General features: G+C 34.1%; 1 protein-coding gene across 27 annotated transcripts in view; it reads left to right on the forward strand.

Annotated features, from left to right (window-relative positions):
* Positions 1–16,748, forward strand: part of FBXW7 (F-box and WD repeat domain containing 7) — a 204,475-nt gene that overhangs the window by 173,606 nt on the left and 14,121 nt on the right. For 26 of the 27 annotated variants that reach the window (XM_089912343.1, XM_089912346.1, XM_089912351.1 and 23 more), the window contains 3 exons: positions 2,166–2,248; positions 5,235–5,376; positions 14,838–14,972. In XM_089912343.1, the coding sequence (XP_089768469.1) occupies positions 2,166–2,248; positions 5,235–5,376; positions 14,838–14,972 (360 nt within the window). The remainder of the gene's footprint in view (positions 1–2,165; positions 2,249–5,234; positions 5,377–14,837; positions 14,973–16,748) is intronic. The other variant, XM_089912363.1, reaches the window with a different exon arrangement.

Consider the following 16,748-nt stretch of genomic DNA (forward strand, 5'->3'; position numbering starts at 1 on the left):
AGACTTTAGAAATGTGGCTCCGTTAAATGCTGACCTGGAAATACTCTATCCTTAGTTAGCTTTTAGTGAACCTTTTGCCTTTAATTTTTCTATACCTTATATATAGGTTTTTCTTTTTTCTTTAGTTGCCTCTCTTAAAGTCTAGAATTGCTAGAATATTGGGGATTTATATTTAAAGGTTATATTTACTTTCTGTACCCTTTCAAAATTGCAGGATTGATTTTTGGTTCTAAAGTCGGTATTTTCAGTAAACAATATAATATTTAAAAGACATATAGTCATACAGAAAGTGCTTTATTTTATAAAATATTCTAAATTTAAAAATCCTTTCACAGCAGTTCCCTTGATATGAATTTCAGGCATTTTTATTCATTGAAGGGATTTCTAAGATGGAAATAAAGTTTGCTTTAGTGGCAAATGGCATTTGCACCAATGTATTTACAAGATATCCAGGGAAGTTCTGAAAGCCAGTATTACAAACTTAATTACAGTGAATATCAAAGTTTATCATAACAACTTTGAAAATGAGGGTTTGTGGAAGTTATAAAAAAATAGATTTTTAAGGTAATCTGTACTGACTGACCTTCCTGATGGATACATTTGTGTGTATGTGTACATGTGTGTCTATAATTTATACATATGCAAGCATGTGGCTACCTATGTATTAAAGTATTTATTTTTGCCTTTTATTAAAATTATTTGGAGAAAGAAAATAATGGGTTTTGAGAGGAATCACTTTAAAACAATGTTATGAGCATAGAAACTTCTGAAGGGTTGAAATAAGACCAATTCCGTTTCTGTCGGTATTTCATGAACTAAGGTATAAATTGTGGATGAGCTTGTCGTATGCTCACCTCTCGCCTCTAACGTTGTAAGATTATCCCTGTGTTTTAGAATACTTTCTTCATGATGATAAAAACAGTCTTTATTACCCAGAGTGTGGTTCAAAAAGCTTTTAGAGTCTTGTTGCTTCTCTCTGGTATTTACAGTGTGGCATGCTGTGTTATGACGTTCCCATGTGAGGAATAGGTAAGAAAATAAGGCTGCTGCAAAGCAAGGGTTTTCACCTTATTACAAAAATGAGGGTAACTTTCTATCACTCTGGGATTCCCCCGCTCCCATCATTTTCAATGATACAGTAATTAATTAGCAGACACAAATCTTAGAGGGGTTGCTGAAATAGAGAAAGTTGAATCTTCTCAGATCTTATTTTATAGTTTTATAACATATCTATAGTAAGATGACCTCAGTTAACCAATAGTAAAATATAAAAATATATATATTTCAATATTGATGACGACAAAATATAATTCTGAATATATTTACAATATTACATACCTGTATAGCATAATAAAATACTTGAAAACTACAGATGTCGGGTATACCTTACAAAGATGCATAACTCATTCTTTTTAAATCTTTCTGTTTTTCTTGTTGGTTTTCAAGTTAGAATATTTTGTCCTGAGTGAGTATCTGTCAGTAGAGCTATGTATTCTGTGTAAAATATCAACTGATGGCTTTTTTCCTACCGTTATTATACCATCTCCAGATTTCCCTCCTATTATGGACTTACTTTTCTGTACTGCCTTCATTGCCCATATTCATTGCTTTATGCCTTATCATAATTACTTTTCAAGAGCATTTTATTTACATTATTCTCCTTACCCTTTTATAATAATGTGTTTTAAATTCAGTGACTATTACTTCCATTCTGATTTTGAATTTGTTGTTTATCTTTCTTAAAATATGTTTTTAAAGGAAAATGTAAATCACTAAGAACAGTATATTAAATATGGTTCTTTTCTGTGTGGGTTAACATGACATGTTCCTCTGTGTTGGTTCTTAAACTAGAAAATGTGAAAGGTATAGTACTCTCAAGGAATATATACGATGGATATCAATTTTTAAATCACCATACACTGTTCTTCTGGACAAATATTAGGGGGGAAAATTCACCTTTCCAGTCTTGTAAAGAGTAAAACAAAGTAGAACTAATAGAAGAAAGTATGAAACATTTATTTTCTATATGGATTAACTATGCCTAATTAACATTGCGGGCATATGAAAACTTAAGAATTTTTTCAGTATTACTGATGCTAACATTAAGATTTGATAGTTGGACAGGTGATTTTTTTTAAACATATCTCATTTGTTTTACCTTATAGATGAAAAGAAAGTTGGACCATGGTTCTGAGGTCCGCTCTTTTTCTTTGGGAAAGAAACCATGCAAAGTCTCAGAATATACAAGGTAATATTAAGTAAAATAATTCATTCTCTCATGATTCTCATGTTTCTTTAAAGAGTTGATGATTCTGTCACTAATACTGTTGACTGTTTTAACACATTTTGAGATCTCTGAAAGTTGAGAAACATACATTTTAAATAAGGAGAAGAATGACTACCACTGTGGCTTTATATTACTAATACATTGAAGTAAGACACAAGCAGAAGTTCTCTTATCTACAAAATTTTTAAATCATAATTTTTAAGGAATTCTAAAAAGTAAATCCTAAAATATGGATATGAGCAAATGTATCTTGTTACTATAGCAACAGCTGTTCTAGGGTGGATAGTTATATATGCATAACTGAAGATACATTTGTTAGCAGTGAAATAGACCGCACAATTACTAACTGAATCTTATTTCATGAGATTACTATGTTAGAAACCCCCTTTATTTGCTTCGTAAGTCTTATGTTTTTAACACATACATTTCTACACCAGTAGAATAGTTTCCATAACAACTAAATACAACTGTACTTTTGTTTCCTGCGCCATTCCATCATTTTTGGATTTTGCATCAGTATAAAACTTTTCCCACTCTCACGCTAATTAGGCTAACTTAAGCACAATATCTATTACCCAGCTAATTAAAAATGGCTTTGGATGTCATTTGGAATGTGGTATTTTAAAATTTAAATGACAAAAGCATCTTAAGGCTTTTATGGGGGGTCTTTTTTGCATAATTGTCACTTCTTCAAATAACTGATTGAAAGTTATAGAAACCATAAGAACTTCATTATGGTGACATTTCTTTTTTTTCCCCCTCAATATTTTGATTTAGATTTATTTTTACTCTTTAAGATACAATAAAATTAACATTGCTCAGACATAAGTTTATGTGATTGAACATTGTTACAGATTGCATCTCTTTTTTCCAGGGAACCAGTTTATACTTTTACTTCATTCAGTTGTGGAAAATACTTCTTTCAGATGCTCTTTGGTGAAACTTAGAAATCATAATAATTAGAGTAGTTTTATATACAAAAATGATACAAAAGAGAAAAATAAAGCTATTTCTTGGTTACTCAGGAAATGCTTTTTGTGTGATTTTCCCATGTTAACTGTTCCCTTCCTCCCTCTTATGTAGGCTTTGCCTTTTGACAATTTCACTGTGTTTTGGCACTTCCGCCAGAGGGTGTGGAGTGATAGAGAAGTGAAACTATTCACTTCATTTTTGTTTTTTTTCTTCTAATCTTGATAAACTGTTTCTTGGATGAGAAAGTTGAGTTTAATGTTTAAAATGTGCTGTTTTTTTTAATGTATAGATTTCAGTTAACCATATAACTTTGGTCTTCAATTAATATGGCTAATGCCAGGGCAAAAGTATTAAATGGTTCAGTTGTTTTTAAGGCAGTTTATAAATGACTGCTGAATTTTTACCACAGAACACATTTTAGTAAAATTTTTCTTTAGTTGCCGACTTTTTTATTGAGAAAGTACCTGCAAAGGTGAAAGTTTTATTTTTAGCCTTTTAACACACAGTCTTACTAAAGCAAACCAGACAGCATATTGATTGCCGTGTCTTTTTGGAGACTTGATCAGTGTATTTTTGATGTTCTTTAATTTTGTTGAAAGATTTTCTAATAATAAGATGAAACTATGATTTTTCATCATTTTTGTTAGAAAATTTAAGTTATAATCACATCCTATTTCATTTCAGAGAAGAAAATAGAGCTTACCTTTGAAATTTGATAAAAGAAAAATAGATTTAGTTGTTGAATGTTAGAGACCATCTTAGATGTTTAATGCTAAAAGATTTAAAGGTGGTAGATATGAAGATTTTTCTGTATTATCTGGTGACTGAGATGCATTTTTAAGCAAAATAATGAGATATGCTGGATAGAAAAGAATTGGAGTTGTTTCATTAGTAGTTTTTCAGAGCTTGATAGTTAACTGTTAGGATATAATTTATATGTTCTTTGGATTTAAAACACTTTACTGTCATAGCTCAATAAAATGAAGATTATTTTACAAACACGGTTTGTTACCTGAATCTTTCTGCTCCTTTTTTTCCACGTGTCTCTAAGATAGAGATGTTCAGTACTTACCTCGAGCTTAACTAATTTAATTAGGCATTGAAATTAGAAAGCAAAGTTTAATATACTAATAACATAGCTCTAACTACTTTTTCTGCTATTAGGCATTTTTAGGAGAGTTGAACAATTTTAGAGATAGATCATCTCTTATTTTACTAGTGGCAGAATTAATTGAATTTCAGGTTTGTGGTGTTTTTTTTTTTAACTGTCTCAAAATTTAAATTATTGGCTAAAAGTATTTAGCCAAAATGATCTCATTTTACAGTATTTAATTTTGCATATAATAAAATAAGTTCTACCTACCTACCTGTTTGAGTAAACACATTTCTAATCAAGGCTTATTCCTGTTAAATATTATTTAGACTAAGCTTAATCATAGCAATAGAAATTAGAGAGGAATAGACAAATATTATAAATAACTTAAAAGGCATCTGGGGCAAACTTAAGGAATAATGTGACTAGTGAAATGTCTAAAACATTTAACAGACTACTGCTACATATGATTTTTTTAAAGCATTAATAATCTCACACCCCTTTTTGTGAAAGAAATTTAAACTTTTGTTTAATTATGATGCTGAAGACCAGACATAGGCAAGTGGAACCTGAATCTTCTAAGCAAATATTTTAACATTATTTGTATGTTACCAACAACTTACAGTTTTGCCATAGAGATTCTGTCATTTGGTTGCAATTAGCTGTGCCGGGATAAAAACAGGTGGTTATATAGGAGGGAGGAAACTTACTCTACAATAGCAGAATAGGTTTTGTGCATCCTTGCTCTCTGGGAACAAGCAAATAAAAATAATAGTTTGACTGATGTTTGAAATATGCCATGTCATCCCATTCTTATTAAACTAGAGCCCATTATTCTTAATAAATATCTGTCTTTGCCTCCACTCTTGTATTTTCTTGTAGTACTGCCGGCCTCGTACCATGTTCAGCAACACCGACAACTTTTGGAGACCTGAGAGCAGCCAATGGCCAAGGGCAACAACGACGCCGAATTACATCTGTCCAACCACCTACAGGCCTCCAGGAGTGGCTGAAAATGTTTCAGGTGACATGTCTAAACACAGTACTTGAAATGCTTCACTTATTTGCTGCAAAAAATAAGGGATTATTCAGCCATGAAAAGGAACATGCTACACCATGGATGAACCTTGAAAACCTTATGCTAAGTAAAAGAAGCCAGACACAAAAGGCCACATAATGTATGATTATATGAAATTTCCAGAACAGGAAAATCCATAGAGACAGAAAGGAGATTAGTGATTTAGGTGATGTTAGGAGGGCAGGTTGGGACTAACTGCCGATAGGTATGGGGCTTCTTTTGGGGGTGATGGAAGTTTTCTGGAATTGGATAGTGGTGATGGTTGCACAGCAAGATGGGTGTGCTGGGAACTATTGAAGTGTACACTTAAATGGTGAATTTTATGTTTGTGAAGTATATCTCAATTAAAAATGTTATTAAAAATAAGGGAACTCACTTTAATTTTTAGGTATATTAATCAAGAGGGTCCAGTGCTTGTTTTGTGTAAGTGTGCATTTGCATTGTTTATTGCTTTTTAGATAATAAGACCTTTCTTTTTCTCCTTTATGTTTGGGTTTCTGGTATTACTGAATGTACTTGTTTTCTAAACTGCACTGTTTGGAAGTTAAGCATTGTAAGAACTCTGCCTATTAGTCACTAGTGGTAACTTATCCATCACTGTTACCCTCGTAGCCTTCAAGAGTTGATGCAGCTTCTTTCCATCAGTGCCATGCTTGTGTGTGGCTTATTGTGCTCAAAATTCTGATTACTATATTTTACTAGCATTTAAAGTTTTGGGAATTTTACCGGGAAGTTCGGCTACAACCGAACCTTGAATCTTATGAATTTTATAACTCATGATAGTGATATTAAATTGATTTATCTCTTCTTCTAGTGAGATAACACATAGAAGTCAAGTATTTAGCAAAGTAGTTGGCATCAATTAAACACTTGGTTAATTATTCCTTGTAAATAGTAAATAATATAAAGTATGTAAAGTGAAGGTATCTCTGATACTAGCCACTGTACTAATGTAAAATGAATATATTTCCTTACCTCTGGCTACTTTATTGATGGTATTTTATGAATGCATAGGGGAATAATGGTTGAAAAAGAAGATATTTCATAGATTTTATATGATATTTCGTATTTTTATGGTGTCCATTTATATAAATCCCAATATTTTAAATACCTGGGCAATAACTAAGTAAATGTCCCAGTTTTTTTCTTCTGGAGCTGGAAGACTCACTTGAAGCAATGTTTATTTAAAATGGATTTTTAAAATTGTTTTCTACCCTTCAGGTGATTTCAGAGAAGTTAGGATAACTTCTTTTTTCGATTGATAACTGAAAGGTTAGAGCAGCACGTCTCGACAGGGGGCAAATTTTCCCTTGGTTGAAACATTTTTAGTTCTTACAACTGCCTGGGTCGGGGGTAGGACACTGCTGGCATCTGATGGGTGGAGCCAGTGTAAGGAACAGCCTCCCCCAACACAAAGTTACCCAGCCCAAAATATCAATTGCTGAGGTTGAGAATCTATGGCTTCGAGGCATAAAAGTTATACTCCACTGTTACAATAATGTTATGAACCACTACAATTACAAAGATTTTGTGTTTTATTTTCACAGTCATTTGTTAATTAAACTTACCTTTTCTTAAGGATCATTCCCTCCCCTCATCTGAGTTCTTTTATCTTAGGTTCATGATTTTTAAATTTTATTTTAATTTTTTCCTACACATGCCCTCAGAATTCTAAATTATTTGTCACATCCTTTTTTTTTTTGCGGTACGCGGGCCTCTCACTGTTGTGGCCTTTCCTGTTGCAGAGCACAGGCTCCAGACGCGCAGGCTCAGCGGCCGTGGCTCACGGGCCCAGCCGCTCCGCGGCAGGTGGGATCTTCCCGGACCGGGGCACGAACCCGTGTCCCCTGCATCGGCAGGCGGACTCTCAACCACTGCACCACCAGGGAAGCCCCTGTCACATCCTTTTAAAAAGAGATGTATCCCACCAATTAGAGGTGAAAATAGAACTCAGACACTTACAAAGCCTAAAAAAAATGCTTTAAAGACTTGCATCATCTCTGATTAAGCCAAGGAGACAGGAATATGGGTGTGGATTGTCATGCTTACACACACATGTAGTGTGAGCAGCACAGCACTTGAGAGTATGCAGAGGCTGATTTCATATCATTTTTATAGGAAAGTACCAACATGATGGAAAATTACACTATTAGTAATAGTTTTATCATCATTGTAGACAGCCTCCAAAATGTTTATTTTATATGCAAAGCTTTATTTCTTATCAGAAGGTAGTCTAGACTGAGATTTATTTTGTATGTGGTATGGACCTTTTTTTTTTCAATGTTTCAGAGGCCCAGAATATTCTTTGCTAGCCATTTAGGGTTTTTTTAACCAGTTTTAAGAGAACTATCTCAAATACTGATATATAGTAGGGGGCATTTGTGCTCTATTTTGCAGTGAGGGTGTTTTAGGGAGTCCTTTGTACAATGTTGGCTTGTTTATTAGCTCACTCATGCTTTTCTTAATGAAACGTCCTCGTGTTACCACATACTGTATGTCATCAAATCTGAGATACCATAGATTATTAGATGCATCCCAAATTTAGAAATGTTAATTGTAATTTTAAAAACTTGTTTTTTTAGAATTAATGATATTCAGTAAACTATATTAGGCTAGCTTTTGTCCTATAAAAAGGCCCATTTGATCACTTTTCATAGGAGAAGTAGAAAATTTGTTCTCAGTTAATAGGAATAACAGAATTATCCCTGCAGGTGTAGTACTATATTTTTTTTTTCACATAAATATTCTGTAGCAAAGAAGTTTACTAGCAACAGAAGGTCAGCTAGACGGGTAGATCAAGACCTTAATCCTTTGAGTACCATTTCTGCCTTGACACACCCAAGACCTCATTGTGGTACACTGCCCTTAATTTTCAGGGCTGGTGCCAAACTAACTAGAAATGAATCCTTTGCCTAAAGGCTTACAATGCTTTAATGCTTAACTTGTAGAGAGAGATAATTTCATAGTAAAGTGGGGGAGTCATGAGTTGACCTACGTGGTATACTTGAGGGACAATTAAACTGGCATGATTTCTACAGATGTGCTATGGGGGCATTTAATGATGACTTTTCTGTGGCATAACAAGCAAAATGGGAGAGCTTGTCCCCTTACTGTTCTGCTATTGCTCCTAAGATGGTGATACAGCATTGTTGCGGTCCAGCTCCATCTATTCTGACAAAGTACTCTGTACTCAATTTATAAATTGAATGAGAACAAATGATACACCATTTTAGGAAAAGGGAAGCTGAAACAGAATGCCACTCAAAAATAGAAGTGCCAATTAAAAACAAAACTAAAAAAAAACAAAACAAATTTTGTACTGTTTGAATTTTCAGTTGCCCTTGATTCTGCTTTTTTTGGCAGCCCCAGGTTGATGCTTTCAGATTGTTAATTTGGGGGAAGAGGATTGGTCACTTTTTTATTTTGTTTATGTCATTTGAGTGTTAATATATAGTTTTTCACTTGCAAATAGTAGACTAGGTAAAGACACCAATAACATTAACATTCTCTGATGTTGAAATTGATATTCAGAGGTATCCTGATATAATGAGAAGCACTTTGACTTAGAAGAAAAAGCTCTTAGTACAAATTCTGGCTTTCCCTCTTAATAACTGGGTAATTTCATTGATATTATGTAACTACTTTTGCCTGTGTTCTTATCCTCTGTAAAATAGATATAACACTAAAAAGTTGTCGAAAGGGAGAAAACATGTAAATGTGCTTAAAGCTGTTCTTGGACATACAGTGGAAACTCAATAAATGTTAGTTTCCTCTCTTGGTTAAGAAATAGCCTTTGTGAACCTCAGTTTTCTCAGGTGTTAAGAGAAGCTATTAACACTAGCTTCATGCGAATGTCATCAGATTAACATTATTAGCATTATTTTAATCAAAGCATATTTGTATTGTATTAAAACTATGAATGTACTTTGAAAATGCCTGTTATACTCCATAATATTTTTTGAATGATAAAGTAGAAAATACTTGTGTGTTTTGAAATTAAAAGTGGAGTAAAAACTATCCCTTTGAAGGACTTAATCAAGTTTTATGGTAACACTTAGAAATTGTACATGTTTTCTAACTTATTTGGATCTCTTTTATTTGCTAGCCAACGACATGTTAAAACAGCAAGGTACCAAAAGAAAATGAATTCAGTAATACTTTGCCATTGTATTTGAAATAGTATGATCAAGAAGCCCTGTTGGGTGAGGAAGAGTTAAAGAAAGTCATGTATTTAGCCAGAGAAGACTAAGGGAAAAATGTTGTTTCTGTCTAACGTTTTAAAGACTTTTGTGTAAAAGTAGAATCAGACTGATTCTTGGTTTCTTCAGCAAACAAAACCTGGATCATATTCTTTGAGTCAGATTTTGGTGTAAGTTGAACTTAACAATTTGAACTGACCCAGAGTAGAATGGGAGCTAGTAAGTCTCCACTCCTGGAACTGCTCAAACAGACTAAGTAACCATCTTCTGGAGGTACTAGAGAAGTGAGTTCTTTACCACATGAAATGCAGGTGCTAGACTGCCTAAAGTCATAAAATATATATATCTGAATGAGATACCACCAAGGATCATCCAGACTAATAACCACTGCTGGTTTGTGAATCATCCGCGTCAATACGGGATGAGTTGGTTATTTAAAGCATAAACTGCCCTCAGCCCCACCATGACCACTGAATCAGACTCTTTGATGGTGGGCTGGAGGACTCCATGATTCTTGCACCACTCAGACAGCACTTGGGAACCCCTGGTCTGGCCAAGCCCCTCATTATACAGGTGGGGTCTCTGAGACGCAGACTAATTAAGGGGCTTCCCTGCAGTTCCACAGTGAGTTTACTGGTGAAACCTTGGCCCCTGATTACGGTTTAGTGCTCCTTCTACTCTTCTCTACTACCTTCAGGTATTCTCTGATTACCTGAAATCAAATACCGCTTCCATGGGGAATTTTCAAGTTTGCATTTGTAATTTTGTCCACAAATTAAATTTTGTTTATCTTGATTCTTTCTGATTTTGGAATGTTTTTCCTATCCCTTTCAATGTGTTCCCAGTAACTTTACCATGAAAGACCAAAGGAAAGTGCTTTTTTCTTTTCCAGAAGAACTACTTTTCAGAGCAGAAATAAAATAATTATCAGAATTTCCAGCACTTTTTCAGATAAAGAAACTAAAGCCTGCAGAGGTAAATTGTAACCTAATTAGTGGCAGTTATCTTCTCCAAAAGTTGTGTTTCCTGATCCCCAATTCGGTATTCTTTCCTCTAGTCCTCATTAAAGATTGGTGTGGGTTCAACAATCCACACCAATAATAATAAAATATTATTTTATTTTAATATAGTCATTAACTGCAAGGTTTTCAAGTTAATACATCCTTCCCTTGCTGTTAAACCATGTATGTATCAAAACTGGGAACCAGTCTTGGAACCAGACTAAGCAAGCAAGTCCCAGTGATACCATCAGGTACATAGATTAGAAACTTTCTCAAGAAAGAGGTTTTTTTGTTTGTTTTTCTTGTTTTTTTTTGTTTTTGCGGTACGCGGGCCTCTCACTGTTGTGGCCTCTCCCGTTGCGGAGCACAGGCTCCGGACGTGCAGGCTCAGCGGCCATGGCTCACGGGCCCAGCTGCTCCACGGCATGTGGGATCTTCCCGGACCGGGGCACAAACCCGTGTCCCCTGCATCGGCAAGCGGACTCTCAACCACTGCACCACCAGGGAAGCCCAAGAAAGAGTTTTAAGATAGCATTGGTGCAGTATTTCCTGACTCTTTGGGGATTCATTCATGTATTCAACAAATATTTACTGAGTATCTGTCAGGTGCTAGGCCCTAATTTGGATCTGGGATACAGTAATTAACAAAACAGACAAAACCCTTTTTTGGAGAACTTAACTCTAGTCAGGAAAGGGAGGGGGTTGGGGGATTTCAAACTGGTTTGCAGTTTTAGAAAATTGCACAGAGAAGGTCTCAGAGAAGGAGGTAGGGAAGTAAAGCATGTGGGTGTCTAGGGAAAGAATAGTCCAGGGATCAGCAAGTGAAAAGGCTCTGAAGCAGAGCATGCTGGGTGTGTTTGAGGCACAGAAAGAGTATCTATGGCTAAAGTAGAGTAAGCGAGGGAAAGGAATAGGAAATTAGAACCTTGCAGGCCAACCTGAAAACTTTGGTTTTTACTTGGAATGAAGTGGGAAGCCACTGGAGGGCTTCAAGCAGAAGAGTGAGTGAGTGACTTTTAGCACAGTCACTCTGACTGCTTTGTGGAGAACAGGACTAGGAGGGCAAAGGTGGGAAGCTGGGAGACTGGGTAAGAGGTTATAGGAATAACCCAGGTGAGAGACAATAGTAGCTTAGACCAATGTAGTAGTAGTCAGATTCTGGGTATATTTTGAATTTTAAGGCCTTAGAATTCACTGATGGATCAGAACTATCTGATGGTGAAAGTAAGAGAGTTGGGGATGACTCCAGAGCTTTGGGCCTGAACAAACTAATATAATAAGAGTTACATCTTACTGAAATAGGGAAGATTGCGGACATGCATATTTGAAGAGAAAGGTCATGGATATAGTTTCTATTACATACCCAAGAATACATGTTGAATAAGCAATTTTATAAACAGGTCTGGAGTTCAGGAAAGAAATCCAGGCTGGAGAGAGAAAAGCTAGGGACTACATGGTCCAGACCTTTGCTGGAACCATCTAAGAGATGTGACTTAAAGTAATTGGACTGTCAAATATGTATGGTCAGTGAAAACAGTCTCATTTACTTTGTAGATTACAGCTTGTTACTAATCTTTGTCAGTTGTATACTTTTCAGTAAAATGTCACAAAGTAAAATCTGCTGAATATATGTATAATTCAAATTGAAATATAATTTAAATTTTATTTAACTTGTTAAATATTATCTTAAAACAATAAAAATATTGTTTAAAGTCTTAGAAGCATTTTGCTCTATGGGCATAATTTTCATCATGGACTTTGCCTTAAATATATAGAAGTTTCTGACACAGTTTCTAACATTTACCTAAGATCTGAATTGTTTATCTTCTGTTCTGGCTTTTTTCGTTCTATACTCCAGCCCCTAAAATCCTGGAAAGGATATTTTTTCATCTGTTAGCAGTTATATACCATGTATTGATACTGTTTTTCTATTCCTTCCTTTTTTAAACACTGTAATAATATGTTAACTGAAAAAAAACAAAACATGAAACTTGTATAGTATATTAACCTTTAATTAGAAATATTCATAATAGTTATAATTTATATAGAATAGTAATATATTAAATTATATAGAATGTAAATTATAATTAGTAATATAAATAGTAATATGTTAAAAGATGTTTCACTATCTTTTTACCATAGAAGATCACATACCTTTATTTAACCATAAATATTTCCAAATATTTCCAAAAATATCTGTAAAGCTGGCATTCATATACGCAAAGGAGATAAAAAAGTTTACATTAAAATTATTCTATCAAGTGTCTTAATTAAAGCTGCATTTTAATCAAGTCAGCATAGTTATCCATCACCCAGAATGGGCATGTTTTTATACTAGTGTCCATGAATTCTTATAATGTAGATGGAGAGGAACAGCATATTATAAAACCCACCTCAAATCCTGTGAGGAATATAAATCAGTAACTCAGAGTTTATAGTATTGGTACTGTCAGGGATGAGTGGCGATTGATCAGCATGAGTTTTGTCAAAGAGGTATTAAGTTTTAAACCAGGATTTGAAGCTATGTGAGGGAAATGGAGTGAAATAAACTTCAAATTAACTGCTTTTAATTGGTCATGTGTGTGCATATACATGTATATGAGTATTTTTAACTTCTATTTATAAATCCTCACCCTAACCAAAAAGGATACACAGTGAGTACTCAAGGAGAATGTTCTGGGTATATGTATGTGTCAAAGTAAAAAGAAAGGACACAGCTTATTAGAGCCTCTGTTTCCTCATATTTGATGGTAAAATGAGGATATTCTCCAGGGTTTTTATTGATGATTAAGTGAGATATACATATATAGTAGTACTGTGGAAATACTACTGAAATGTTTGCTAGTATTAGTGTAGTCTACACTTTATGATAGGAAAGAAGAGATGAGATTTCATTGTAGATTCTGATAAATATTTTAAGAAATACTTTAAAAAGTATTGATATTCTGAATAAGGCTTCCAGTATCCTCAGTATCTCAGTTTTCAACTATTATCTATTTCACATGTTACAAAATCCAGGTTCCTAGTTTGAGCAAGAAAGGGAATGTCAAAATCCAGATCTTTCTAGCTCCAAATCTCACCTATTGTTCTCTCTTCTCCCACTTCCAAAGTGGACATAATAATTCACAAAGGTACTATATCAGCTTGCTCAAGGATGTTTTTTCACCTAAGTGTTTCAAGGTTATTTAAATGTTTTACTTGATTTTTGTGAGGGGAGGTCCTAACATTTTAAATGATTCATGTGGCTTTTTAGTTTCTCCTTTTAAGAATCATGGCATTTCTGTGCAGGTGTTCCACACTGGGGAAACAAACCCCTTAGTATGGTTTAAAGGAGCTCATATTTTTGAGGTATAATTGTTTTTGTTTTTCCATAGCATATACTTTATTTCTTACCCTCTTTTAGCCTTTGTTCATATTCTAATTTTACTACTAAGTCAGCTACCATTTTCTATTGTTTTCTTTTCTTTTCTTTTCTTTTTTTGTGGTACGCGGGCCTCTCACTGTTGTGGCCTCTCCCGTTGCGGAGCACAGGCTCCGGACATGCAGGCTCAGCAGCCATGGCTCACGGGCCCAGCCGCTCTGCGGCATGTGGGATCTTCCCGGACCGGGGCACGAACCTGTGTCCCCTGCCTCGGCAGGCGGACTCTCAACCACTGCGCCACCAGGGAAGCCCTTGTTTGCTGTTTTTTATTTGAAATTATTTTCACATAGCAAATCAAAGCCCTTTTAATTTGTAGAAGACACTTGTTAGATGTACAGTCTATCCAGTTATTAATTTTTCTCTAGTTGATGCTGCCAGTCTCAGATGAGTGCCTTACTAAAACCATCAAGTTTTATGGTACCCACTAGAAAGAAAGGGAAGAAAGGAAAATCATCTGTCAAAATTCATTTACTTAGTGGCCCAAACCGATGTTTCTGAATAAAATTTTGGTTTCTCAACCAGTATCTTGGTGGTAGATGGACGAACATATAACAATTATAATAATACAATGCAAAAATATTTTCTGTCTATCAAACCTAAGAAAACCTTTTACACAATAAAGGTAGCTCATAAACTTGATGAGACTAAATGATTGTCACTTCAGTGCCTTCTACTGTAAGCAGCCACTGTTTATGTTGTGTGTGGATGTGGATTTTCCTTTATGAGTTTATAATTTGAGACATTTATTACAATAATAGATAAAAATTTCTAATTCCTCTTTGATAGAGCTGGAGTGGACCAGAGAAATTGCTTGCTTTAGATGAACTTATTGATAGTTGTGAACCAACACAAGTAAAACATATGATGCAAGTGATAGAACCCCAGTTTCAGCGAGACTTCATTTCCTTGCTCCCTAAAGAGGTAAGGATTATCAATTATATTCTTCATTAGTGCTATTTGAAAATATAAATCAACAGCTACCATCTTTAGACATTGTCATGCTAATTATGGTATTCAGTATTGTCAGTTTAACACTCTTAATTAGTATTACAGGGGGCTGTAAATGATAAGGTGCTGTGACTTAATATAATTTTCAGATTAAATTATACTTACAGACTAAGTGTCTTCTTTCCATCACTGGAATAAGTCATATGTGAGACTAAGCTATTGAGTTTCGTTAATTTGACTGTTTCTTTACCAAGATTTTTTCCTAGGTTATTTGAAGTCCAACCTTTAGTTGTCTTGGTATGTTCATTTATAGTAGTAGATTTTTTTAAATTCTGATTTTATTAAAACAGCAATATTTTTTTCTTATTTTGTTTTTTGTGTATCCTAAGTCCCTTCAAGACTAATAGTTTCATGATTCTATTGGATAGTTCTCAGTGACTTACATTATGTAATTATTTTGAAGTGTATGGAATTTCACATGTACGTCGTCTTCTATAAATCATTCCCCTTTCTGCCGCATCACACACACACACAATCACAGATTTCCCATACCAGTTACATTCTTATAGTATTTCTTTTAGAATTATTTATGCCCATTTTTTAAATATCTTTATATAAAATAAAACATCTTTGATTTTTTATCATAGATTGATTATGATCACATGTGCATTCTTGACTATGTAAATGAGGCATAGTTTAGATGTAGTTCTTTTATTGTTGTTGTAGCCTTCATAGTTTCATTTTTGTCAGCAAACAGAAATAAGATAACATTAAATAATCAATGTTACCATGATTTATATTTTCACAAAAGTTTTATATATGCCACTAATCATACATAGATCAGCTAAGAAGACAATATAAAATACCATTTATGTTAATATAAATATAAATGCAAATGGTCCTGAAACTTCAAATTTGAAGAGAAAGGAAGTTGATTTTTTTTTTTTTTTTTGGATACCCATGCTAAATATCCTAAGGGCATTAAAGATAGTCCCAATACTAATTTCACAATGGATATTAATAAAATGGTTTCATCATAGTTAATGGATAAAATTAAGCATAACTACAGGAAAAAGCAAAGTGGAAAAAAGTATCTTTTTCCTGAGATGTTGCTTCTTTGGAGTGATTTTTAAAATGACATTGTCCCAGAAAAAAAAAATCTTTATTCTTGATGGCTCATTCTAAAACTGAACCCTTTGGATAGATTTCGCTTATGAAAGTGGCATAAGCTCTCTCTCTTTGCTTCCAGAAGGGTGGTAATAATAGGAAGCACTTTTATAAGTATTTGGCTGAAACTGAATTTATTCTCCTTTGATATATTTTTCATAGTTTTCCTTGATATCCTTCATATTTTAGAAGGTAGTATTTTTGTTAAAATATAGAGTTTTTCTCAGTCTAATTTATCCTCTTATGTCTAAAGATTGTGAGGTTTTTGTTTTGTTTCGTTTTTTCTTTATTTGGATTTCCATAGACGCTTCGTAACACAAAAAAAACATGATTTGAAATCAGAAGAATATAAAAGTATTCTTAAGAATCTAAAAATTAAGCACAAATTATCCATAACCAGGGCAGTAAAGATTTTCTTGAATTAAGTGTTCCTTTGAAGATTGCCTGAGGGGAAAGAAGCTTTGCTAGATAGAATGAGTGAGCCTGACTTAGCATGGCACCTGTCCCCCCATCTTTTTTAATTTGTTTTTTTATTGAAGTATAGTTGAATTACAGTGTTGAGTTAATTACTACTATACAGCA

The sequence above is a fragment of the Delphinapterus leucas genome, chromosome 5 (genome assembly GCF_059928025.1).
Source record: "Delphinapterus leucas isolate spDelLeu-1000000601 "Yukka" chromosome 5, BTC_Dleu_Yukka2, whole genome shotgun sequence".
NCBI classification, from domain to species: Eukaryota; Metazoa; Chordata; class Mammalia; order Artiodactyla; family Monodontidae; genus Delphinapterus; species Delphinapterus leucas.